Source organism: Dipodomys merriami, unplaced genomic scaffold (genome assembly GCF_024711535.1).
Source record: "Dipodomys merriami isolate MVZ:Mamm:240054 unplaced genomic scaffold, mDipMer1.0.p SCAF_421, whole genome shotgun sequence".
NCBI lineage: Eukaryota > Metazoa > Chordata > Mammalia > Rodentia > Heteromyidae > Dipodomys > Dipodomys merriami.
The window spans coordinates 100,368-125,196 of NW_027205838.1; the positions used below are offsets into that span (position 1 = coordinate 100,368).

General features: G+C 61.1%; 1 protein-coding gene and 1 long non-coding RNA gene across 3 annotated transcripts; one reads left to right on the forward strand and one right to left on the reverse strand.

The window, feature by feature from the left end:
• Positions 1–1,387: 1,387 nt before the first annotated feature.
• Positions 1,388–17,727, reverse strand: LOC138807567 (guanine nucleotide-binding protein subunit alpha-11). The gene is made up of 7 exons (XM_069993337.1): positions 17,531–17,727; positions 8,037–8,221; positions 4,594–4,748; positions 4,184–4,312; positions 3,479–3,608; positions 3,231–3,384; positions 1,388–2,721 (listed from the first exon to the last, which is right to left on the reverse strand). The coding sequence occupies exons 1-7, from the start codon at positions 17,664–17,666 to the stop codon at positions 2,531–2,533; spliced, it is 1,080 nt and encodes a 359-aa protein (XP_069849438.1). The 5' UTR covers positions 17,667–17,727; the 3' UTR covers positions 1,388–2,530.
• Positions 17,728–18,380: 653 nt separating this feature from the next.
• Positions 18,381–22,268, forward strand: LOC138807608 (uncharacterized). 2 transcript variants are annotated; one of them, XR_011366211.1, is made up of 4 exons: positions 18,381–18,655; positions 18,777–19,045; positions 19,782–19,849; positions 20,267–22,268. It is a non-coding gene; the product is annotated as an uncharacterized lncRNA (long non-coding RNA). The 2 variants fall into 2 exon arrangements; XR_011366210.1 differs by having other exon boundaries at positions 19,782–22,268.
• Positions 22,269–24,829: the final 2,561 nt, after the last annotated feature.

Below are 24,829 nucleotides of genomic sequence, written 5' to 3' on the forward strand. Positions count from 1 at the left end.
GGGAGGGAGTTGCAACCATGATGGCTCCCTTCCCCACACCCAGGGGCCCTAAGCCTGACAGACAAAGAAGTGGAATGGCTGAGTCAGCTGGGTGGGAAGGTACCCGTGGGGGCCGTGGGGTGCTCCTCAAAGCCCAGCATGGGGGCCGCAGGGAGGCTCCGTGGGAAGCGCAGGTCCCCCCATACACAGGTCTCCCCCAGCGCCTGCGCACACCGGACTCTCAAAGCTCCAGGCTTTCCAACCACTGGGTATGCACCCAAAAAGCTGAAATCCCACCTTGCTATCGGCCTGATTCCCAAAGGCCAAGATGCAGGAGCAAGCCGCTTCCCCAGGGCCGAGGAAGCCTGTGGAACACTGCTCAGCCAGGAGCAGGGCAGGCTCTGACCTCACGACGCGCAGCACCCACTCCCAGAAGGCCCCGAAGACAGGAGGCGGGTAGGGCGCCAGGGCCGGGAGGGCGTGGGGTGAAGGGGCGCAGCGGCAGTGTGGGAGCGCGCGGCTGCGTGCTGCCCGGCCCCTCGGGTCCGGGTCCAAGCGTTAGTGGCAGATCCCGCCGGCTTCCTGCCGCAGTTGATTGGCGGTGTGCGGCGGGACTGGGGTTCGAACCCCGGGCCCCTGCTTCAGCTGGGGTTCACGCAGAGCCTGTGTCTGTGGGCACCCGCCCCCCGGGCCCTGGTGCGGCCGACACGGCCTGTGCGGGTTTTTGTCGTCAAGGGGCTTGAGCGAGGGCCGCGGGCGCTGTCCCTGGGCCGGGCCGGGCGGGCACTGTCCCTGGGCCGGGCCTGACGGGCGCTGTCCCTGGGCCGGGCCTGACGGGCGCTGTCCCTGGGCCGGGCCTGACGGGCGCTGTCCCTGGGCCGGGCCTGACGGGCGCTGTCCCTGGGCCGGGCCGGGCCTGACGGGCGCTGTCCCTGGGCCGGGCCGGGCGGGCGCTGTCCCTGGGCCGGGCCGGGCGGGCGCTGTCCCTGGGCTGGGCTGGGCGGGCGCTGTCCCTGGGCTGGGTGGGCCTGACGGGCGCTGTCCCTGGGCCGGGCCTGACGGGCGCTGTCCCTGGGCCGGGCCTGACGGGCGCTGTCCCTGGGCTGGGTGGGCCGGGCGCTGTCCCTGGGCTGGGTGGGCCGGGCGGGCGCTGTCCCTGGGCTGGGTGGGCTGGGCGGGCGCTGTCCCTGGGCCGGGCGGGCACTGTCCCTGGGCTGGGCCGGGCGGGCGCTGTCCCTGGGCTGGGTGGGCCGGGCGGGCGCTGTCCCTGGGCTGGGCTGGGCGGGCGCTGTCCCTGGGCCGGGCGGGCGGGCGCTGTCCCTGGGCCGGGCGGGCGCTGTCCCTGGGCTGGGCGGGCCGGGCGGGCGGCGGCCCCGGGGCGGGCGCGACCCACACAGAGACAGCGGCGTTTAGGAACAAAATTTATTCCAATTTAAAACGATTCATTTCGGGAGAAAGATATGAAAAGTCGGCTTCCGTCGGGGCGTCGGGGCGGGGCCCCGGCCGCATGCTCCTGGGGTGGCTGCGCGCTGTCCGGAGGGGGCGTTGGCACGGCGCGCCCGGGCCGGGCCGGGCCGGTTGGCACACACGAACCCTGGGAGGGGCTAACACTGGGCCGGCGGGGCGCCCCGGCCGCCGCGCCCGAGTCCCGCTCCCTTCCCTTCCCGCGGAGCGCGGCGGGGCGGGGGCGCCGGGGGCGCCATGGCACTGACCTCCAAGGCAGACGTGGCACAGGAGACGCGGCGGGCGCCACGCGGGGTCCCGCGCCCTGGGCCGCGGGCGGGCGCCTGGGCGGGGCGCCACGGGGCGGGGCTGGCGCCCCACGCACACCCCGCCCCGCCCCACCGCCAGCCGGGGCCTCCTGTCTTGGGGACAGACCTGAGAATATTCTTTAAGAGTCCCCGCTGCACCCCGATTCCAAACCCGAGACCCGGCGGCCGGCGCGGCCGCCCCAGCCCGGCGCGGGCTCCGGGGCGCGCGGCGGGCGGCTCGGCCGCAGAGCCGGTGAACCTTTTGTTTTGTGTTTTTTTTTCAAAAACAAAAACATAACAACAACAAAAAGAACAGTGAGGCACTTCCCAGGGCGGGCGCGGGCGCGGGCGGGCGGGCGGGCGGGCGGGCGCACCCCCACCGCGGAGTCCGGGGCGCGGCGCGGGCCGCGGACAGCAATAACTTAAAAAGAGGCCGGGGCGGCCTCGGGCCCAGCGCTCCTCCGCCGGGAGGGGGGAAACCGGGGGAGGGGGAGACAGAGACGGTGGCCGGCGCCCCCCCCCCCCCCCGCCGGGCCTCGGGACGCCCGGGCTGGCGACGCCGGGCGGACACGGCGCAGGCGCAGCGCGGGCCGGGCCGGGCCGGGGCCGGCCTCCCGGGGCGCATGCGCACTGCGGCTCCTCCGTTCCGGTCCACTGGCTTGGCTTCGGTTGGATTTCCTTTTTCTTTCTGTAGAAAACGATCGGGCGACAAGGCAAGGGCGGCGCGGGCGGCCCCGGCCGGGCTGCGGGGAGAAGGTGCGGGGGCTGGCGGCGGGCGGGGCGCCCGGGCCGCGGCGCGGCTACACCAGGTTGTACTCCTTCAGGTTGAGCTGCAGGATGGTGTCCTTCACCGCCGCGAACACGAAGCGGATGTTCTCCGTGTCCGTGGCGCACGTGAAATGCGAGTAGATGATCTTGTCGCTGTCGGGGTTCAGGTCCACGAACATCTTCAGGATGAACTCGCGGGCGGCCTGCGCGTCCCGCTGGGGCCCTGCGCACAGCGGGGGAGGGGCTCACGCCGGGGCCCACCCGGGGGGCCCCCACTCACTCCCCTCCAGGCTGGGCCAGCAGGCACTGCTCCCCACCCACCATCCTGCTGGCTCTGGGGTGCAGGGAGGGAGGAGGGCGTCCTGCACGGGGAGGGCCCCGGGAAGGGCAGAGCTGGAGACCCCAGGATGGGCTGGGAAGGGCACACGGTATTGGGGGGGGGGGAGCAGGTGCCTACTCCATACACCAGGGAGGACAAGAACTCTGAGCCCAGCCACATACATCACTACTGTGAACCCCACGTTCTGCTGCTTTCCAGCACTCTGACCCCCCTGGGGCCTCTGGGGGGTCAACACGGAGAGGAAGCTGCAGAGGGTTCCCCAGCAGCTCTGAAGGACCAGGCCAGCAGCAGCTGCCAGCCCAGGTCCAGGCCACGCCCCTCACCCCCAGTGCCTGCCTGCCACACGCACCCCCCCCTCCCCCCGCCCCAGCACCGGCCTCAGCGCCCCTCACCGTCAAACTCCGGGAAGTAGTCGACGAGATGCGAGTGCAGAACCTTGTCCTCCAGCAGGTCCTTCTTGTTGAGGAAGAGGATGACGGAGGAGTTCTGGAACCAGGGGTAGGTGATGATGGTGCGGAAGAGTGCCTTGCTCTCCTCCATGCGGTTCTGAGGGAGGGAGGAGGCGCGTGAGCAGGCTGCCCAGTTGCCTGCGGTGGGGACCTGCGGTGCACCACCCCCACCCCAGGGGAGCCCCACGCACCTCATTATCAGACTCCACCAGGACCTGGTCGTACTCGCTGAGTGCCACGAGAAACATGATGGACGTGACGTTCTCAAAGCAGTGGATCCACTTCCTCCTCTCTGATCGCTGTCCACCCACGTCCACCATCCTGTAAGCCAATGGGCGCTCAGCCCCACCGCTGAGGCGGACCCTGACCCCACGTCTGCAGGGGCATCCCTGGGTGAGCTGGGCAGCGCGGCGTCTCATCTCCCCTCTCCCCACATACGGACCCTGGACATGTGGGGACCACTGTCTGCCTCTGTCAGGGGCCTAGAGAGGGTCCTCTCCTCAGAGCAGGGGTGTCTGGGGTCTCCTCAAGACTCCAGGACCCCAGCTTAGAACCTGGACAGCGGCTGGATAGGGAGGAAGCCTCCCCAGCCCCCCTACCCCAGCCCACCGCCTCTAGGCCCTGGCACAACCTAGCCCATACACAGAATGGCACTGCACAGTGGTAACACACAGCCCTACCTCTGCCCTGGTGGCCCCAGGACTCACGCACTGGGCCTTGCCCTCTGGTGGCTCTGAATAAGCTGGGGTGCTGTGCGGGTGTGAGAGACCTGTCTATCCGCAGGTACCCAGCCGCCAGCGGCCGAGCCAGGCCTGCAGCCCAGGCCCCTGGGCCCTCAGTCCTCCTCCCTGGCTGTGGCCTCCCCGTCCCCCGCGGCCTCCTCCCCGGCATGGCACCTGAAGATGATGTTCTCCAGGTCGAAGGGGTACTCGATGATGCCAGTGGTGGGCACGCGGACCCGCAGCACATCCTGCTGGGTGGGCAGGTAGCCCACGGTGGCAATGCGGTCCACGTCGGTCAGGTAACTGCAACACAGCATGGAGGGGCTGCTCAGGGACTGCTGTCCCGGGACAGGACAGGGATAAGGCCTGGCACTGTGATGCCTGCACTGGATGGATGGAGCTGCCTGGATTATTCTGGATTGGGGACAGAAGTGACAGGAACAAGGAAAGCTCCTGGGACAGCTGAAGGGAAGCATGGGGCGGCCCCGGTGCACCATGGGAACTACTCCATGGCACAGCCCTCTGGCTCTCGGACTCCTAGGAAACCCTGGAGGGCTGGGCCGGGACGGGCACGCGGCACTCACTACTTAGCCGAGTCGGAGAGCTGGAACTCGCGCCGGCGGTCGTAGCACTCCTGGATGCCGGGGTCGTTCCACAGCGTCTTGATGGCGTTCACATACTGCTGCTCGAACGTGGTTACCTTCTCCACGTCCACCTCCCGGATCAGGAGCGCGTTGGCCTGTGGGCAGGAGGACAGGCTGAGTTCACAGGGCACCTGGCCACGGCTGGGAGACCTGACGGCTGCCATGTGGTCGGGTCGCTGCCCCACGGGCATGGGCACACGGCTCTCGGGGAAGTGGGGTCCTAGCATGTGGCAGCGAGGGACTCTGAGGTTTGTTTCCAAAGGCGACACAGCCTTGCCACACACCGGCAGCAGAGGCAGAGACCAGGAGGCTCTCAACTGACAGGCGCGGTGACACACGCCCGCCGTCTTGGCTTATGGGGTGCATCCGTGGGGTTGCAGTACAGGCTGGTCCAGTCAGAAACAGGAGACTCACTTTCCTAAACGTTATAAAGCTACACTTAAGCTACACTTATACCTTATTCAAGGACAGTATTTTTTTTTTTTTTTTTTGTCGGTTGTGGGGCTTGAACTCTGGGCCTGGGTGCTGTCCCTCAGCTCTTCAGCTCAAGGCGAGTGCTCTACCACTTGAGCCACAGCGCCACTTCCGGTTTTCTAGTGGTTTATTGGAAATAAGTGTCTCATGGACTTTCCTTGCCCGGGCTGGCTTTGAACCATGATCCTCAGATCTCAGCCTCCTGAGTCATTAGGATTACAGGCGTGAGCCACCAGCACCTGGCTAAGGACAGTATTTTTAATGTACATGTACTAGAAGGACTGTGTGAAATATTTTTCAAAGGGCTGGGAAGGTGGCTCAGTGGCAGAGCGCTTGCTTTGCATGCATGAGGCCCTCGGTTCAATTCCTCAGCACCACATAAGCAAAAGAAAAAAGCCAGGGCTGGGAAGGTGGCTCAGTGGTAGAGCGCTTGCCTTGCATGCTCGAGGCCCTGGGTTCGATTCCTCAGCACCACATAAGCAAAAAGAAAAAAAGCCGGAAGTGGCACTGTGGCTCAAGTGGTAGAGCGCTAGCCTTGAGCTGAAGAGCTGAGGGACAGCGCCCAGGCCCAGAGTTCAGGCCCCACGACCAGACCCAAAAAAAAAAAAAAAAGAAAAAAGCCAGAAGTGGTGCTGTGGCTCAAGTGGTAGAGCGCTAGCCTTGAGCTGAAGAGCTGAGGGACAGCACCCAGGCCCAGAGTTCAGGCCCCATGACCAGACCCAAAAAAACAAAAAAACAACAACAAAAAGAAATAGTTTGCAAAGTGGGTTCCTTTATCAGAGAATTTTCTGATGTTCTAATACATAAGCTTGTATTGTCTCCATTCAAAAAACAAAACACAGAAGAAAATGATCAGAGTAAAAAGGACTGGGCTAGCAACTTTTAAGGCCTGGAAGTCATACCCAGTACCACCAAAAATTAAAATTAAAAAAAAGAAAAAGAAAAGCCAGCTGAACACTGATAGCTCATGCCTGTAATCCTAGCTACTCAGGAGGCTGAGATCTAAAGATCACGGTTCAAAGCCAGCCTGGGCAGCAAAGTCCCTAAGACTCTTATCTCCAGTTAACCACTAGAAAGCCAGAAGTGGTGCTGTGGCTCAAAGTGGTAGAATACTAGCTAGCCTTGAGCATAAAAGCTCAGGGACAGTGATTAGACCCTGAGTTCAAGCCCCATGACTGACCCTCTATTCCCCCAAAAAAAGAAGGGCCAGACATCATGGTTCATGCCTGTAATCCTAGCTATACAGTAAGCTGAGATCTGAGAATTGTCATTCAAAGCCAGCCGAGGCAGGAAACTGAGACTCTTATCTCCAATTAACTACCAGAAAACCAGAAGTAGAATTGTGGTTGAAAGAAGTAAGAGTGTTAGCCTTGAGCAAAAATGCTCAGGGACAGCACCTAGGCCCTGAATTCAAGCCCCATGACCGACCAAAAAAAAAAAAAAAGGAAGAAAGGAAAAGCCAAACAAGAACACAAGTCTTTGAGTTCAAGCCCTAGTGCCAGCAGAAAATAAACCACACCAGGCACACTGGTGGCTCACGCCTGTAATCCTAGCTACTCAGGAGGCTGAGATCTGAGAACTGAGTTTCAAAGCACCTGGGCAGCAAAGTCCATGAGACTTTTTTTTTTTTTTTTTGGTTGGTCGTGGGGCTTGAACTCTGGGCCTGGGCGCTGTGCCTGTGCTCTTCAGCTCAAGGCGAGCGCTCTACCACTTGAGCCACAGCACCACTCCATGAGACTCTTATCACCAATTAATCATCAGAAAACCAGAAGTGAAACTGTGGCTCAAGTGGTAGAGCGCTCGCCTTGAGCTGAAGAGCTCAGGGACAGTGCCAAGGCCTAGCGTTCAAGCCCCACGACTGGGGGAAAAAAAAAGAAAATAAACTACATTTGGGTCAAGCATGGTGGCACATTCCTATAATCTCAGCACTCAGGAAGCAGAGGCAGCAGGATCTCAAGTTCTGGGCCAGGTTGGGCTAGAGTGAGACACTGTCCCAAAAAGACAAGGGGCAGGCTGCAGCTCAGTGCCGTGTGTTTGTCTGGCTAAGGAGACCGTCTCAGCACCACAGTAAACAAGGCCCGGCACACTGAGACAGGTCTGCAAAGTTCTGGGTGAATCGCAGGCTACTCAGAAGCAAGTCAACACCCCCAGGGCCGCGGGGTCCAGCAGGGCCTGCGCACCGGCCGAGGCCAGCCGCGAGGCGGTGAGGCAGCCAGAGGACCCGGCAACTGCACCCAAGCACTGAACAGACAGACACGGAAGCCACACGGTGGAGCAGCGGAGGCCGCAGGGGGACTGACAGACACAGTGCTCCCCCTGCTGGAGCACCACACAGCCAGGAACAGGACGGGGCTGGCACGTGCCTGTGGCTGCCACCGCACTCGGGGCAGCAGACACAAGAGGCCCTGCAATGTGTGGCTCTGCGGAAAGGAAACGTCCAAAACAGGCGGATCCACACAGAGAGGAGGTGGACTCGTGGGGGCCAGAGGCAGGGAATGGGCAGGCTTCCTTTGAGGGTGACAGAGTGTTCTGGAAATATGTTCACAGTGATGGCTGAGTAATTCTGCAAATAAAGACCACCGGGGTGGTCTTTAACGGATGACCTGTGAAAATGTGGGGGCTCCGTGGGCTCACTGCCCGCTCCTGAGAGGCGCAGGCAGGCAGCCTCGTTTGGCCTCGGCGGCCATCCCTAAAAGCTATTTGGAACGGAAGCTGTAGGGCTCAGCTGGGCAGTGTCCAGACCACCAGGGCAATCTGGCCTTCCCAGCCTCTAGTCCATGCCTGTCCTCCATGCCATAGGACTTTACTTAGGCCTAGGCAGGGGCCCAGCGCTGGCCAGTCCCCGCCCCAGCCCCGCCCCCCACCCAGTCTCACCCCTCGCCCGCCCAGTCCTCTCCAGCAAGACACACCTTGTTCTGCTCATACTTGTAGAGGATCTTCAGCGTCTCCATGGCACGGATCATGGCCTGCATGGCGGTGAAGATATTCTGGTAGACCAGCTTGGTGAAGCCCCGCTTGTCCTCCTCGGAGTAGCCCGCCCCGTGGATGATGCGCATCTGCTTGATGAACGTGCTCTTCCCGCTCTCGCCTGTGCCTGTGGTTGGGGAGGGGGGCGGAAGGAGAGGGGAAGGGTCAGCCACAGGGCCCAGGACTGGTGTCACGGCCGCCATGACCCGCCAGCCTGCCCCAGGGCTGTGTGGGCAGGTGCGGTGTGCCTGCTCACCACATGGGGCAACCTAGCAAGCTGGTTTACTGTCCCTTCCGGACCACTGGGGAAAACCACAGCGCATTTTCACCCACGCCGCACCCCAGGTGCCGCCTCTGTGGCCTCCACGGTGGCTGGGGCACCAGGCAATGGCGTCGCGGGCATCTTCCTTGACACAGCATGACGCCCGCTCCACGGGGCGGGGCCTCTGTGCCGCTGTCACCCGCAGGCTCAGCCGCCCGCCGGCGCGTGGCTGTCCACTGTGGCCACGTCCACATCCTGGCTGCGCCCCTCTGTGGGCATGAGGCCCAACCCTGCAGCCACCAGGGGGAGGTGGCCACCTGCCAAGGATGAACACGGCGCCTCCTGCTGCCCTGCCTGGGCAAAGGGTCCCCCTGCTGCACAACCAGGACTGGACCACCGAACCCAGCCTCAGGATGAACCCCAGGGCAGCTGCCACATGGGGCCTCACACCAGCGCCCCACAGCTTGCTCCCTGTCCCCTGCCCCCACGCTGGCTGGGGGGGAGCACCCACACATCTCTGCTTGGGCTGGAGCCCAGGGAACCCTGGAGTAAGGGGTGGATGGAATAACCTGCCGAGGCGTCCCCTCCATGAGCAGGCCAGGGCGCCCCACTCCCCGCAGCCACACCTCCCAGACACCACCCGGGGTCTCTGGGGACAGAGGAAACAAACTCTTACAAAAAGGCACCCCGCCATGTGGATGCGGTGGTGAAGAGCAGGCGGGAGAGGGCACTGCGCCAGCGCCCAGCCCAGGGCCGGCCTTGTTGGGAGGGGGAGGCCAGGCAAAGCCCAAGGTCCCCTGGCCACAAGAGCTGCAAGTACAAAGCGGAAAGGCGGGGTGCTCGGCCGGGCACGGGGAGCGAATGCAAGGTGCATGTGGCTGCCACGCACGCTTTTCCCTAACGAGCTAACAGCGACCAGCCTGCGGGGCCTGGGGAACTGTGGGGCAAGGGCAAGCACCCCGACAAGTGCACGTGTAAACACACCCACTTACAGCAGGTGCACACACACCGGCACATGGACAGCTGGCAGTGTCCCAGCTGAAAGGCAGAATCGGGGACCCCAAGCCTTCAGGGGGCCAGCAGTGCCGGCCGGCAGGCAGGGAAACCGGGGTGCCCAACAGCACGGGACAGCCTAGGGACGCCGTGTCTGCTCCTCTGGGACCTCTTCACAGCCTTTGTCCCTTCTGAAGCTGACAGAACTCAAAGCAGCAAATGTACGGTGCCCACCAGGCCCACGCCCAGGTGGAAAGGGACTCTTCGGTGCCCGAGGAGAGAGGGGCAACCCGTGCCAAGCCCCACAACTGCCGCCCCATGAGCTCCTTGGCCAGAGCTGGCCCCGTGCCCCACCCCCAGCTCACCTGTCCATGCCGACAGCCGCGTGACAGCCACCAGCAGCCCCCACCGGAAGCCAGGGAGTGCTCCCGGGGACCGCGTGGCCCACTGCCCCATTCCCCTGGGACCAGGGCCACACAGGGCGCCAGCAGAGGTGGTCACCCCTCCGCAGATGCGTGGCCTTCCAGGGGAGCCGCTCTGACTGAGCAGGGCGCCTGACCGCCACGGCCACTGGCCACCCAGCCAGGCGCTCATCCACCACTAGACAGCCAGGGCCAGGACCCAGGGCACAGCCCAGGTGGCACCGGCAAGACCGCCTCTCAGGCTCCCTGCGACATGGTGGGGACTACTGCGACCTATCGCCCAGCACCCAGCCCTGGCCAAGTCAGCACCGCCACGGAGGACACGACACCCACGGTCACAAGCACTACCGCGGCCCTCAGCTGCGGGCCCCACAGCTTCAAGAAGTAAAAGTAGAGCCAGCCTGGTGGCACTCCCACAGGGGAAGGGCTGCTGGTGACAAACACGACAGACATCCAAGCGCAAGCCCCAGCTGGAGTGCAAGGAAAGCCCCAGCCCCTGCGCCAGGCCGTGCAGGGGTGGGGTGAGGATGGAGGGGCCCGAGGGGCTGCAGACACCGTGGGCGCAGGAAGCCAGGGGCTGCTGTCAGTGTGGATGCCACCTCCCCTGGTTCTCAGCAGAGGAGGAAGGTGGGAGGCCGGGCCGGGGAGGCGGGAACACGGAGGATGCCTGCGGCCACGGCTCTCCCAGGCTGAGACTCCTCTTCCCGTGCCCTGTGGCCCCCGCCTGGGAGTGTGGGGCACGGTGGGCAGCCCACAGCCCTGTCCTCAACACTCCCCAGCGCGAGTAAACCTTCGCCCTCCCACGCCACACTGCTCCCCGCCCCCAGGATGCTCCCGGGATGGAGAGGTCCACTCAGACCCCAGCCCCTGCATGGACAGGGCTGCAAGCATCTCTGGAACCAGCCAGCACGACCCAGAACCGCTGCTTCCTTCTCCCCGGGGCCACCACCATGCCAGCCACCCCACCTGCAGGGCATGAGGTCCAGGGCAGAACCAGATACAGCCTACAGGTCAGTTGGCACACTCAGTCACTACGACCACCAAGGGCGGCCAGAGTCTATGCTGCCACTAATATACAAAGGAAGAAATGAGGAGCCAGGCTGCCTGACAAAGCCACACCCAGCCGGTATGTGGGAGGGAGGATAGATGGGTGGTGGGTGGGTGGATGGATAGATGAGATGAATGGATGGATGGATGGATGGATGAATGGGTAGGTGGATGAACAGATGGATGGATGGGTGGATGGACAGATGTATATATATATATGGATGGATAAATGACTGGATGGGCAGATGAATAGATAGATGGGTAAGTGGATAGATGGGTAGATAGATGAACAAATGGGTGGATGTGTGGATGTATGGATAGATGGGTGGGTAGATGGATGGATGGATGGGCAGGTGGATGGGTGGGTGGAAAGATGAATGAATGGGTGGACAGATTGATGGACAGATGAATGGATGGATGGGTAGGTGGATGAACAGATGGGTGGGTGGGTGGACAGGTGGATAGATTGTGGATAGATGCATGGATGTATGAATGGATGGATAGGCAGGTAGATGGGTGGGTGGATAGATGAATGAATGGGTGGATGGATGGATGGATGGATAGGTAGGTAGGTAGGTGAACAGGTGGGTGGATGGGTAGGTAGATAAATGTATGTGTGGATGGATGGATGGATAAATGAATGGATGGATGGACAGGTGGACAGGCAGGTAGGTAGATGTATGTATGTATAAATGTACGAATGGACATTTAGATGAGTGGACACAATGCTGGCCCACACAGGGGCCATATCTGGGAGTAGAACATGGAGGTTGTGTCACAAGTGGGGGTCGGCAGCCATGTCCTAGCTGCAAGGTCCCAGCCTGACCACCAGTGGTTGTGGCGGTGATGCTGTGGCTGTCAGGACAGGTGTGCCATCTCTGGTCAGGGTCAGGTGAGGCACCCTGATGCCATGGGCCCCATGGGAGACCCTCCTGTAGTTGAAGACTCTGGTCAAATGGGCACAGTCCAGCTCGCGTTGTTTCCACCCCAACTCCACTTCATCTCCAGAACCCTGAGAGGTGCTACCCCTGAGAGTTCTGTTTGAGAGTTGGGGAAACTGAGACAGAGAGGGAAAGCAGCCCTCTTAAGATCACAGAGTACTAAGTGCTGACCTGAACACAGGAGAGTGTGTTAGGCCGTCAATCTCCTCGTCCCTTCACACCCTCCTGGGAAGCGAGAAGCCAGGTGGCCCCAGCTTCTGCCCTCAGGAGCACCCTGTGGTCTGTAGGCAACAGACATAATAATCAAAAGTGGGTAACAGACGGCCTCTGGACTCAAGGCACAATCTTATCTCCATGGTGGTGACAGAGTTTGCCAGAGCCGGTGTTGGGCTGCCAGCCTTCCCAGGTATCTCAAGGTAGGGATGCTGATGCCACAGGTCAGATTCCAGTGGGGCTGGGCAGACCAACCCCAGGGGGCGTGGCCAGCCCAGCAGACTCACCCCAGTGACACCCACCCCTCACCCTTCCGGACCCCACCCTAGCCTTCTCCCTCTACGAAGCCCCCAAGCCAGGCAAGCCTGGTGGGAGCACCACCCAGCCAGGGCCAGGTGGGCTTGGCATCCCCGCCTGCTGCTGAATGAGCTCCTGAAACCATCAACCTAGAGGAGATGGGCTGTGGAGAGCCCAGTCTCACAGGCCTCTCTGGTGGGGACAGCTCACCACAGCAAGAGCACAGAGGATGCAAACCTGTTTCCTCAAGGCTGGGACACAAAAGGCGCTGGCAGCTGGGCAGGGCACTTCCTGCCTACAAACCCAACTACTCAGGAGGCAGAGATCAGGAAAACTTTGGTTCTGCACCAGCCTGGGCAAAAAGTCCAGGAGACCCCATCTCTACCAATAAAAAGCTGGGCATAGATAGTGTAGACGGAAGACAAGGCCCAAGCCAAACAGGGTGTAAATAAGTGCAAGACCCAGGCTGCAAAACTGAGCAAGAAGGCCTGGAGGCGTGGCTCACTGTCAGAGCCACTGCCTAGCAAGAAAGAGGCGCTGAGGTCAAACAGCACCGGGAGAAAGAGGGGTGCGTTTTTCCCCTCAAGGACATGCCCTGACTGATGACCCACGACCTCCCATCAGGCCTCCTGGCTTAAAGGTTCCAACCTTCCCCACGGTGCCAAGCTGAAGCCCGCGTCTCCAGCATGAGGGTCTTTGGGGCCACACCCCATCTAAGGATGAGGACAGAGCCCTGCCTGCCCAGATGCCACCACGGAGGCTCGCCAGAGACAGGGGAAGCAGAGCAGGAAGACGCCCGCTCCCCACCGGGCCTCCACCGGGTCCCACCTGGTCAGCCCACCCTCCCTCCATGGCCAGGGGGCATGGCGCACAGGACAGAGCTCGTCCTGCGGCCGGGCTCCTCCCCGCGCGGGGCCGCGCCCTCGCCAGGCCAGCCAGGCCACCGGCGTGGGGACCCCAAGAGGGCTGGTGGTCATGGATGGGGACCTGCGTCTCATCTCGAGACCACGCGCCCCCGTCCTGCCACCCTGGCCCGGCAGTGACGGCAGGAAGTGCCTGGGCAGAGCCCCGCTACACGCAGGACGCCAGGCTCAGCAGCGACACAAGTCTCTCCGCTTGGCAGTCTGGTACCATGGGGGGGGCACCTGCGCCCCAGTGCTGTGCAAGCCTGCAGTGGGGACACAGGCTCTCCCTCTGCCGTGCCCGCTGCAGGCCGGGCATCCGTCAGACGGGGACACAGCAGCTTGCAGGCTGCAGGACACAGGGGGACCGCCCGGGACCCCGCCTGCCTGTGAGCAGTCACGGCATGCGGGGCTCACACGGCTGCGTGCCCCATGTGACCACGCTGTCAGCAGCGGCGGCGGGACCTGTGTGGCTGTCACCAGCAGGGCTCTCTCCACAGTGCCCTGCGCAAGCGCTCTGTGGAATACCCTTCGCAGCACCGGGGTGCAGGAAGCCAGTGAGTGACCCCCAACAGCAGCATTGCCGGTGCTCCCTGTGCTCTCAACCGCGCCCGGGCCCGGGGAAACTGAGGCACCTGCAAGCTCCAGCTGGCTGTGGCAGTGCGGGTCCCACCCTGGCGGGGAGGCTCCGCATTGGGGGTTGTGAGGAGGCCAGGGTGGGGTCTGGGCAGGGGACGTAGCCACGCCTAGGTGACAGGTTCAACGGCTCTAGTCACCCCAGGACAGGAGTGGTGGCTGCCAGGAGGGCGGGGGCCAAGGGGGGGAGCTGGGAGCAAGGACCCACCAGCCACTGCTCAGAGCTCAGTCAGCACCCACCCTCACAGCGCCCTGCTCTAGGACACCCTGGCGCCTCACTGTCCCCATTCACAGGAACATGAGCGCCCCGCTGGGGACTGGGGGGCCAACTGCCACCCTGCTGTCTCCCCTGGGGCCACCTGCCCGCGGCCGCATCCCAGGGCCGGCCGGGCTTCCGTCCCGCCAAGCCTGCCCCACCTGTCAACTCCGCATGTGACGGCCGCTGGCGGGAGGCGGCACTTCCTCCGTGGGCAGCCAGCTGGGGCACGGGGCAGCCGGCGGGCCACGGGAATGGCCACGGGGCGCCCTGGGTGACCTGTGGGCACACAGCTCAGGTGCTGCCTGCGCCCCGCCCTTCACCATGCAAGCTGACTTTTCCCAGGGGATGCCTACAGGGGCTGGTCCCTCAGGGACAGGCAGGGAAACTGAGGGCACAACGGATGTTAAGAGCTCCGGCCTGGAGCTCACAGGTCCCTGGGCGGCCTCCAGGACCCCGCCCTGATGGGGGTTTAGTGATTTAGCATACATGGGGCACAGCTCAGAGATCCCTATGGGGTCTCCCTCTGTGGAGGGGGGGGCGGGACCGCGGAGACCCTGGCAGGCAGGAGGTGGCCACTGCCGGCCTCCTTCCCGGTAGGGCACGGGAGGCACACCCAGCCCCCCAGCCGCCCCCGGGGCAGATCCGGCTCGGGCTGCCCAGCCAGCAGCACAGGGGACAGGAAGCCTCACGGACTGACCACCCTGCTTTATTTAGAAAGCCGCCAGCAGCCGGCTCAGCCCTGCGTGCGCGCCAGGCCTCGGGAACAGGCATTCCCAGCAAGGCCTCGCCTTTCTCCAGCCAGAAACCTGGGCACCGATCGCAGCCGTCTCCTCGGTGGCCAGGCTATCGAGTGACAGGAAGCCTCTCCCCCACCCCACCCCCGCCCGGGCGCCTGCGGGACCCCAGCGACGGCAGTGGCGGGAGGGGAGGCTGGAAGGACACATCCACTAGCCACGCAGTCCACGTCCCTCCCAGCCCATGGCTGCTGACGGCTGCCACCGACAGGCACCAAGGAGACCAGCCTGGGACCAACGAGACACCAACCCCGAAGACCCTGCAACAGCCCCATGGGGCGCCGCGCTGCGCCTGCCAACACTAGGCCGCCTCTGTGAGGAGTGGGGCTCCCCGCATGGCATGGGAGCAGGGCAGAGACCCTACAAGGGCCACTGTCTATGGGGCGTCACTGCAGAGCCCAGGACACACCCCCAGAGAGAATGACCCCTCCCCCCCACCGGGCAGCCCAGGCAGGGCAGAGGACGAGGCCCTGTCCTAGCTGGTGGCAGGTGTGAAAGAGGTCCCTGGGAGCCCAGGTGAGGCCCTGCCCCCCATACCCACTCTGCCACCCAAATGGGAGCAGTAGCAGCAGAGGGGCGCTCCCACGCGAAGGGGGAAGGGGGGGGCTTGTTCCAGAGGAAAGGCAAACCCCACCCTGACCAAAGAGACCACAGGGCCTGTCCTCAAAATACCAGAGCGCCACTGGCTACACATTTGTGGGAGCAGTGGCTGTGGCCCCCCGGGGAGCCCTCAGCCCCCCTCGATTTGCTTGCCACACAGGACAGTGCTTTCTCTAGCTGGCAGCTAACATGGCACGATTCCCACAGGTGGGGATGGTACAGAGCAGGGACTCAGTGATGAGCCCCAGCCCCCCGCCAGCGTCCTCCCCCCACATCAAGGTCCTGGACAAAGCCCTCAACGTGGGACAGAGGGTCCCATGTGGGGTTGTCCAAGGGGCCCGGCCAACACCAGCTCCTCTGTGAAGCCCTCCCAGCACCCAGCACACCCGGGGCCTCGGCATTTCCACCTGTCCTCCCTCTCCTACCCACCCGCCATGCACTGACACCACTCTCCTGAAACAGCGCAGGATGGGAGGGACTACAGGCACAGCAGCTGGGCCTCCACTCCAAACCGCTAGGCTGGGGACCTGCCCAGCCCCACTGCAAAACTTGAGTCAAGTCAACCTCAAGCCCAGGTGCAGGACAGGAGACCCAAAGATCACTCCAAACCGCTCTAGGCATCTGCACAATCCAGGTTACTGGGAACTGGGACTTGAACTCAGGGCCTCACACTCTACTTGGCTTTATTACTCAAGGCTAGCCCTCTACTATTTCAGCCACAGCACCTCTTTCGACTTTTGCTGGTTAACAGAAGATTAAGAGTTTCTCGGATTTATCTGCTGGGGCTGGCTGGACCTGCGAAGCTCAGATCTCAGCCTCCTGAGTAGAGGGAATTACAGGCACGTGCCACCAGTGCTCAGCATTACCAGGATTTCCACACAGAGGGTCTCCTCCTCTGGGCAGAAGCCAGTCCATGCCAGCCACCAACTGTGGAGCCACCGTTCCAATCTGTCCACTGTCTCTTCCTGGGGGGACACCCAGAGCCCTTGGGAGAAATCACACCCACTTGGGGGGAAAAAGTACCAGGAAAGCTTTGCCACCAAGGCCAGTGTCTGGGAGCCACAAATGCTGCCTTAGGACACTGACCTGTCTGTGGCGGCACGCCACCAGCCCGTGAGCACGTCAAGGCCGGTTCCAGTGCCTGCCTCCATGTCCGCCTCAGCCCCCTCTGCCCCCAACGCCTCTATACCAAACCCCTCTTCACCCAACACCTTCTGCCCCAGCCTCTCCGCACCCACGTCCTCTGCCCCAGAACCTCGAGACTCAGCCCAAAGCCCTCTGCGCCTGGGTCTTCTGCTAGCATATTCAGTCACCAAGTGTCTCTGACATCGGCCCTACCCTGGATGCTGTCAGCAGACCCTCTTATCTCAGTGCCTGTGTCCTGAACCCCACTGCCCCCAGCCGCCTTTCCTCCGGCCCCTCAACCCCTCCAAGACAGCCCCTGCCCCCCACCTGCCCCTGCTCTGCAACTCCCGGAGGTCTGTTCGGACGCTGGGTGACAGGGACACAGCTTCTGTTTTGTAAACCCCTGCCAGGGGCCATTCCTCCCTGCTCTCATTTGGGCCCTTATTTGGGGTGACAACACTCCGCCATCTGGGCCTAGGTGGCCGGACTTGGGCACCAGGTGTGCCTGGGGCAGCGGGAGCCTCCACGGGAGGGCGGGAGGCCCAACCAACCCCAGCCCGCCCAGCTTGGGGGGGGGAGCCGCCTCGGACACCCCCAGGGGCGTCCTCCCAGCCTCGGTAGGTCGGCAGAGGGACGCAGGGCGGAGGATGGCTTTGCAGGGGCACCGGGGACCGGGGCGAACCCCGGGGGATGGGGGGAGAGGGGGCGGACCGAGGAGGTCACGGCTGGGATCCACCTGGCGGCCCGCGAAGGGAGGGATCCCGCGGATCACAGCCCGGGGGAAGAGATCGGGGACAGCCGTCCCCACCCCACCCCCAGTCGGCAGCCAAGGGGCGACGGCCGCGGGGGGAGGCGCGCGGGCCGCGGCCTGGCCCCGCAGGGACCGGCTCGCCCGGCGGAGCGCGGGCCCCGGGCCGGGCCGGGCCGGCGGCGGCGGCCACTCACCGAGCAGCAGCAGCTTCAGCTCGCGCCGCGCGTCGCGCTTGTCCCGCCGCAGCTGCTTCTCAATCTCGGCGTTGATGCGCTTGGACTCCTTCACCTCGTCGCTCAGGCAACACGCCATCATGGACTCCAGAGTCATCGTCCCGGCCCCGGCCGCGGCGGCCGCCGCCGCCGGCCCCCGGCCCGGCCCGGCCCGCCGGAGCCGCCGCCTCGGCTGCGCCCGGCCCCGCCCTCGGCTCGGGCCGCCGCTCGGCCGCGGCCGCCGGTCCTCCGCTCGGGCCGCGCCGACGCGGACCCTGCCGCCGCCCGCGTCGCCTCGCCGCCCGCCGCCACCGCCGTCGCCGTCGCCGCTGCCACCGCCCGCCGCTGCCGCCGTCACCGCCGCCGCCGCCGCTAAACCGCAGCCGCCGCGATCGAGCGACAGCGCCGGACAACCTAGCGCGCTGGACGCCCACGACGACTGGCAGCCAGCGCGGCCAATGAAAGTGGCCGGCGGCCGGCGCGCGCACCGCGGGGGTGGGACTAGCGGACCGGGCGTGGGGGCGTGGCCTCGGCGCCGGAGGGCGGGGCGGGACGAAGTGGGGGGGGGGGCACGCGCGTTTGGACGCGCCGACGTGGGAAGGGGCCGCGCCGCCGGGAGCCGGGCGGGGCCGCCCGGGATTGTGGGAATGTGGAGGACTCGGCCTCGGGGCTCCGCTGGACTCGGGAGGGGCGGGGGCCCTGAGCTCCGGCGCGCCGGGCCCGGCGGCTCGCACCTGGCCTCCGGTCACCGCCGCCTTCCTGGAGAGTGCCAGCTGTGTGCCCGCCATGCGTGTGCACGAGCAGAGCGAAGAGCCTACCGCACACTGCACGCGGGCTGAGCCTGGATGCAGCGCCTGCTGTGAGCCAGAGAATAAAACCGGGCTCATCACGGCGCGCCCACCGCAGCCCGAGCGCAGGCCACTCCCACATCCGACCCCGACCGGGCATCGCGGGGCGCCTGCCAGGCATCGGTGCGCAGCCCACTGCCTACTTGCAGGTTGTGGAGCCGGCATGGATCCGGCATTGGCGAGGCGCTTACGGTGTACCATGCACAAAGCCAGGATGAATGCAGTGTGCACTGTGTGTCAGATACGGCACAGCGGCCAGGTAGGGGTCCCACTGTATACTAGCAGAGCCGGCTATGTGCCAGGCTCATAGAGTGCCTTCTGCATACCGTCGCCCTTTAAACCAACCCTGCCAAATGGGTGTCATTTCCTTTATTCTGCAGGTGAGCAGGATTCGTGAGGACACACACAGCTGTGGACTCTGCTCCTCCCAACTCAAACCTCCCTTCCTGGGGAGAGCCTTCCTGACTCCACGCTCCAAACTCAGGCGTGAATGTGTGTGTTGGTATACAGCAGGCGCTGCATTCATGCTGGGTGTGTGGCTGGTGGACCGCAGGCATCCCAATGACGTTCACACCTCACCGCCTGGTCTATAGCAGTCCCTATGTAACATCACTGCCCCGTCTGGTTTGGCATCCATGTGTTCTTCTGGGTGAGTAAATGCTGACTCAGTCTCCCCCCCCCCAATTGACAGTGGCCTCAAATCAGACAGCAGGAATGAGGCTGCCTGATTTTACAACAGGGACCAGCAAACTGTATCACTGATCAACTCGAACCTATTATTGCCAGGCTTTTGTACAGTCAAGAGAATGCTTTACCACCAGACACTGGTGGCTCACGCCTGTCATCCTAGCTATTCAGAAGGCTGAGATGTGAGGGTCGTGGTTCAATGCCAGCCCAGGGAAAGAAAGTCCATTAATCGCCAATGAACTAACAGGAAACTGGACGTGGCGCTGTGGCTCAAGTGGTAGAGCACTGGCTTTGAGCTGAAGAGCTGAAAGACAGCGCCCAGGCCCAGAGTTCCAGCCCATGACTAATTGACCCCCCCCCCAAAAAAAGGTTTTTAAACTTGGCGCCAGTTATTCACGCCTGTAATCCTGGCTACTCAGGAGGCTGAGAGATCTGAGGGTCGAGGTTCAAAGCCAGCCTGGGCAGGAAAGTCCGTGAAACTCTTATCTTCAATTAACCACCAGAGTCACTGGCTCCTAGCTTCTCTTATCTCCAATAAACCGCCAGAAAACTGGAAGTGGCGTTATGACTCAAGTGGTAGAGCACTAGCCTTGAGCTGCAGAGCTGAGGGACAGCGCCCAGGCCCAGAGTTCAAATCCCATGACTGACAAAAAAAAAGTTTTTAAATTAAGTACTGTTTTGTGACACCCACATTTCAGTGCCATAAATTGGATTTATTGGGATGCAGTCACATCTGGGTTTGGAAGCCAGGCCCTACTCACGCCAGGTAAGTGTCCACCACGGCACTCCATCCAGGCCCCTGAAACACTTAGCCCTAATTGGAGGGCGTTGGAGGGTCAATGTGCTTTCAGTGGGGATCACGGAGCAATCTGAAATATTCCTGGTGGAGGAAAACAAGGTGCATTGTTCTTTGTGGAGCCTGAACCCTGCCCTACCCCACCCAGCCATGCCCAGATTGCTGACTCTGCCCCCCTCCCACCGCACCCCACCCCATCACCTTCTTCCCAGCCGCCCCTGAACATGGCTCTTGGCCTTGAGATAAGGGGCAAGGGGAGGGCCAAAGTCTCCATTAGCCCAGTGGGGACCCGGTCCACTGTCTTCCTGAATCACATACCTCAGTGGGGCACAGCCAAGTTAGGGGTTCCCTGGGTTCCCCACAAAGAAACCCAGACTTGATTTGCAGATGGAATGCATGACAAGGGAATCCAATGGAACAAACATGTTAGCCAGGTGCCAGTGGCTCACACCTGTCATCCTAGCTACTCAGGAGGCTGAGATCTGAGGATCACTGTTCAAAGCCAGCCTGGGCAGGCAAGTCCATGAAACTCTTATCTTCAATTAACCACCAGAAAACCAGAAGTGGCGCTGTGGCTCAAGGGGTAGAGCGCTTGCCTTGAGCTGAAGAGCTGAGGGACAGTGCTCAAGCCCAGAGTTCAAGCCCCACAACCTATCCAAAAAAAAAAAAAAGTTGCCACTTACATCTTAGCTAAGGGGTGCACGGTTACCCCTGTAAATGTCACCCCTACCTCATCCCTTACTACCACCTTACTACTCTGCCACTGATACACAGTGCCAATTCTTTAATTTGGGGCACAAGAATCCCTTGCCTTCACTCTGTAGCTAGATAGCCTAGTATATAGTAGTTGCTCAATAAGTACCAAAGAAAGCTGTACACTCGGAAGTGGTGCTGTAGCTCAAGTGGTAGAGCGCTCGCCTTGAGCTGAAGAGCTGAGGGACAGCGCCCAGGCCCAGAGTTCAAGCCCCACGACCAACAAAAAAAAAAAAAAAAAAAGAAAGCTGTACACCCATGGCTCACTCCTGTCATCCTGCGACTGACTGGCCTCAAAACATCCCCATCACCACCACCATTTGATGATCTTGGGCATCTTTGTCCCCCCTAACAATTTCTTCTCCCAATCCTCAAGCCTCTTCCCTCCTCTGCCCATACCCCATTGGTCCCCGGGGGTGGGAGGGAAACATAGATCTGTCTGCCTGCCAGGCACCAGTAGCTGGCACCTGTTCTCTCTCAGCTATTCAGGGGACCAAGACCTGAAGGACTGAGGTTCAAGGCCAGCTCCAGCAGAAAAGTCTTCAAGACTCCACCTCTAAAATAATCAGCAACAGCCAGGCCCTGGTGGCTCACACCTGTAATCCTAGCTACTCAGGAGGCTGAGATCTGAGGATCACAGTTCAAAGCCAGCCCGGGCAGGAAAGTCTGTGAGACTCTTATTTCCAATAAACCACCAGAAAACTGGAAGTGGTGCTGTGGCTCAAGTGGTAGGGCGCTCGCCTTGAGATGAAGAGTGCGGGGACAGCGCCCAGGCCCAGAGTTCAAGCCCCAGGACCGGCCAAAAAAAAAATCAGCAAAAAGCAGATCTGGAGGAGTGGCTCAGATGGTAGGGCTGGGGGTATAAGCAAATTGAGTCTGAGACCCTGAGTTCAAGCACTGGTACTGACCCCCGAACCCCTTACTACTCTTCCCAGAGACACCCGCGCTTTTGTCTCCAGCCTAAGGTGTCCTCAGTCCAGACTTGGGGTCCATGTGAGGAATCCTTTGAGTGTCATATTCGACTGAATCCCAGTCTTAACTCACTGAAGACTCATCTTACAGTCAAATATGGTTGCTGATACCTATAATCACAGCAGGTGGAAAGCTAACACAGAAGGATTCGAAGTTCCAAGCCAGCCTGGCCTGCCTACACATGCTGTTTTAGCAAGAAAATAAAACTAGATATAAAGGAACTATATTTACATGCGATAGCACGGGTGCGTTACTTTTTTATTTTGTGGTGCTAAAGATGAACCCTAGAACCACCCCTGTCAGGAAAATACCACCCCTGAAGAGCACCCCAGCCCTAGTTCATGAATAAATTTCATGCAGAGTGAAAAAAGTCACACAGAGGAGAGAAGGCTTGATCCCATGCCTACAAAAGTGACGGGAAATGTCATCGATAGAGATCTATCCCAGGGCTGGGAAGGTGGCTCAGTGGTAGAGCGCTTGCCTTGCATGCCTGAGGGCCTGGGTGCGATTCCTCAGCACCACATAAGCAAAAAGAAAAAAGCCGGAAGTGGTGCTGTGGCTCAAGTGGTAGAGCGCTAGCCTTGAGCTGAAGAGCTGAGGGACAGTGCCCAGACTGAGTTCAGGCCCCACGACCGGACCAAAAAAAAACACAAAAAGAAATCTATCCCAGCCGGGTGAGGTAGTACATGCCTGTAGTCCCAGCTATTCAGAAGGCTGAGATCTGAGGCTCCTGGTTCAAAGCCAGCCAGAAGGCAGAAAAGGCTGTGAGACTCTTATCTCCAATGAACCACCAGAAAACTGGAAATGGCACTGTGGCTCAAGGGATAGAGCACTGGCCTTCAGCTGAAGAACTGAGGGACAGTGCCCAGGCCCAGAGTTCAAGTCCCACGACAGGCCAAAAAAATAAAAATAAAAATAACCAGCAAGGAATGCTGAGGGACAGCACCCAGGCCTAGAGTTCAGGCCTCACGACCAGACACCCCCCCCAAAAAAAAAAAAAAAAACAGCAAAAAGGGTGAAGTAGAGCTATGGGACAGTGCCCTGGCCCTGAGTTCAAGGCTCAGGACCAGCACACACACTAAAGAAAGCTTCCATGGGAAAGAAGGGGAACTGAGGCTAGGGAAGAGGGGGTGGCCCAGCCTGGGGCCCATCTGGGAGATGAGCTTGGACTCTGTCTCCCCTCCCCCACACCTCCAGCCTCCATCTCAAGTGACAAAGTGCAGGCCCAGCCCTTCCTCCTCCCAGCCTCTGGCCTTGGCCTGTGGACTTGAAAGATCTGGGGTTTCATGAGGCAGTCCAAGGTGGGGACAAGCCAGGTCCTGGCCCGGAGCCTAAGGAGCCCAAAGTTGACGGGGGAGGGGAGGGCAAAGATTTACCTTCCTTCTAGGAGGGTAGGCACTGGGGTCTGGGACCAAATACACTGAAGGGATTTTTGTTGTTGTCAGTTGTGGGGCTTGAACTCAGGGCCTGGGTGCTGTCCCTTGAGCTCTTTGCTCAAGGCTAGAGCTCTACCACTTGAGCCATAGCTCCACATCTGATTTTCTGGTGGTTCATTAGAGAAAGGAGTCTCATGGACTTTCATGCTGGGGCTGGCTTTGAACTGTGAGCCTCAGATCTCAGCCTCCTGAGTAGCTAGGATGACAGGCGTGAGCCATGGACACCCAGTCAACAGGGTATTCTGACCTAGCCCAGTATACAGATGGTGCCCAAACATTGCTCAGAACCAGATTTTTATTCAGCAAACATTTATTGAGGACCTACCAGGTGTCAGACAGGCTTTAAAAGGTCCTGTTCCATGGAGCTGACATTCTAAGTGGGATTAGAGAGAAAATAAACCAAATGCAAATCACGAGCATATATTAGGTGCTAGAGAGTGAGAAGAATGAAATAGGAAACAATCTGGTGACTCACCCCTGTAATCCCAGCTACTCAGGAGGCTGAGATTTGAGGGTGGTGATGTGAAGCCAGCCTGAGCAGAAAAGTCATGAGACTCTTACCTCCAAGGAACCAATCACCAGAAAACTGGGAGTGTGGCACTGTGGCTCAAATAGCTTGAGCAAAAGAGCTCAAGGGCAGTGCCCAGGCCCCAAATTCAAGCCCCACAACTGACAAAAAGAAAAAAGAGAGAGAGAGAGAGAGATTTGTGGATGGAAGATGTATCATTGGCAGAGGGCACAGCCTGTGCAAAGGCCCTGGGGCAGGATGGAGCCTGGCGTGTTGGAAGAACATCTCTGTGACTGGAGCCCGAGCCATGGGAAGAGAGGGAGGAGGGAGGCAGGGATGGGACAGGACCCTGTTCTATAGTCAGTTTAAGGCCAGCTGGGACAACAAAGTCTGCCAGCTTCTATCTCCAAAATAAGAAATAGGAGGGCTGGAGGCTTAGCACGAGTGGTAAAGCAACAACCTAGCAAGCACAAGCAGCAAAGCAAACACACGACTCCTTGTTTCCTAAGCATGTGTGTGTGGATTCTCCTGCTAAGGGCCTGAGATCCACAGCCCCACAGCACCGTGAGGATGCTGGGGAGACACTGCCCCGTGTGGACACGCCTGGAACTGCACATGGCTGCCATTTTCTCCCCTGTGCCTGTCCATGGCTTGGGCCTAACACACTGGCATGTGCGTGGCTTACACCTGTAATCTCAGCTACTCTGGAGACTGGGATCTGAGAATGGCAGTTCAAAGCCAGCTTTAGCAGGAAAACCTGTGAGATGCTTATCTCCACTAAAACAAAAAAAAAAAGGGGTGGGGAAGGAGGTGGAGCTTCAAAGGCTCAGGATTAGCACCCAGGCCCTGAGTTCAAGTCCCACAACCGACTCAAGCCTGCCATTCTAGCTAGGGAGAAGTTGAAGATGCAGAGAATTAGGATTCCAGGCCAAAGTTTGTGAGACCCCATTGAATCAATGGCTGAGCAGGGTAGTGTTTATCTGTCATCCCAGCTATTTGAGAAGCACAATGGCTGGGTGCGGTGGCACATGCCTGCCACCCCAGCAATAGGGGAAAGGCAGAAGTAGGAGGATGGCTGGGCCAGCCCAGGTATAAAGTGACACACACACACACACACCTTGATGATAACCAATGCACAAAGCTGTTGGGGCCTTGTCTCAAGCATTAGCATAGCACGCCTGCCTAGCAGACACAAGGCCCTGAAGTGTTTTTGTTGTTGTTGTTTTGCTGTTTTTTGGCCTTTGTGAGGCTTGAACTCTGGGCCTGGGCACTGACCCATAG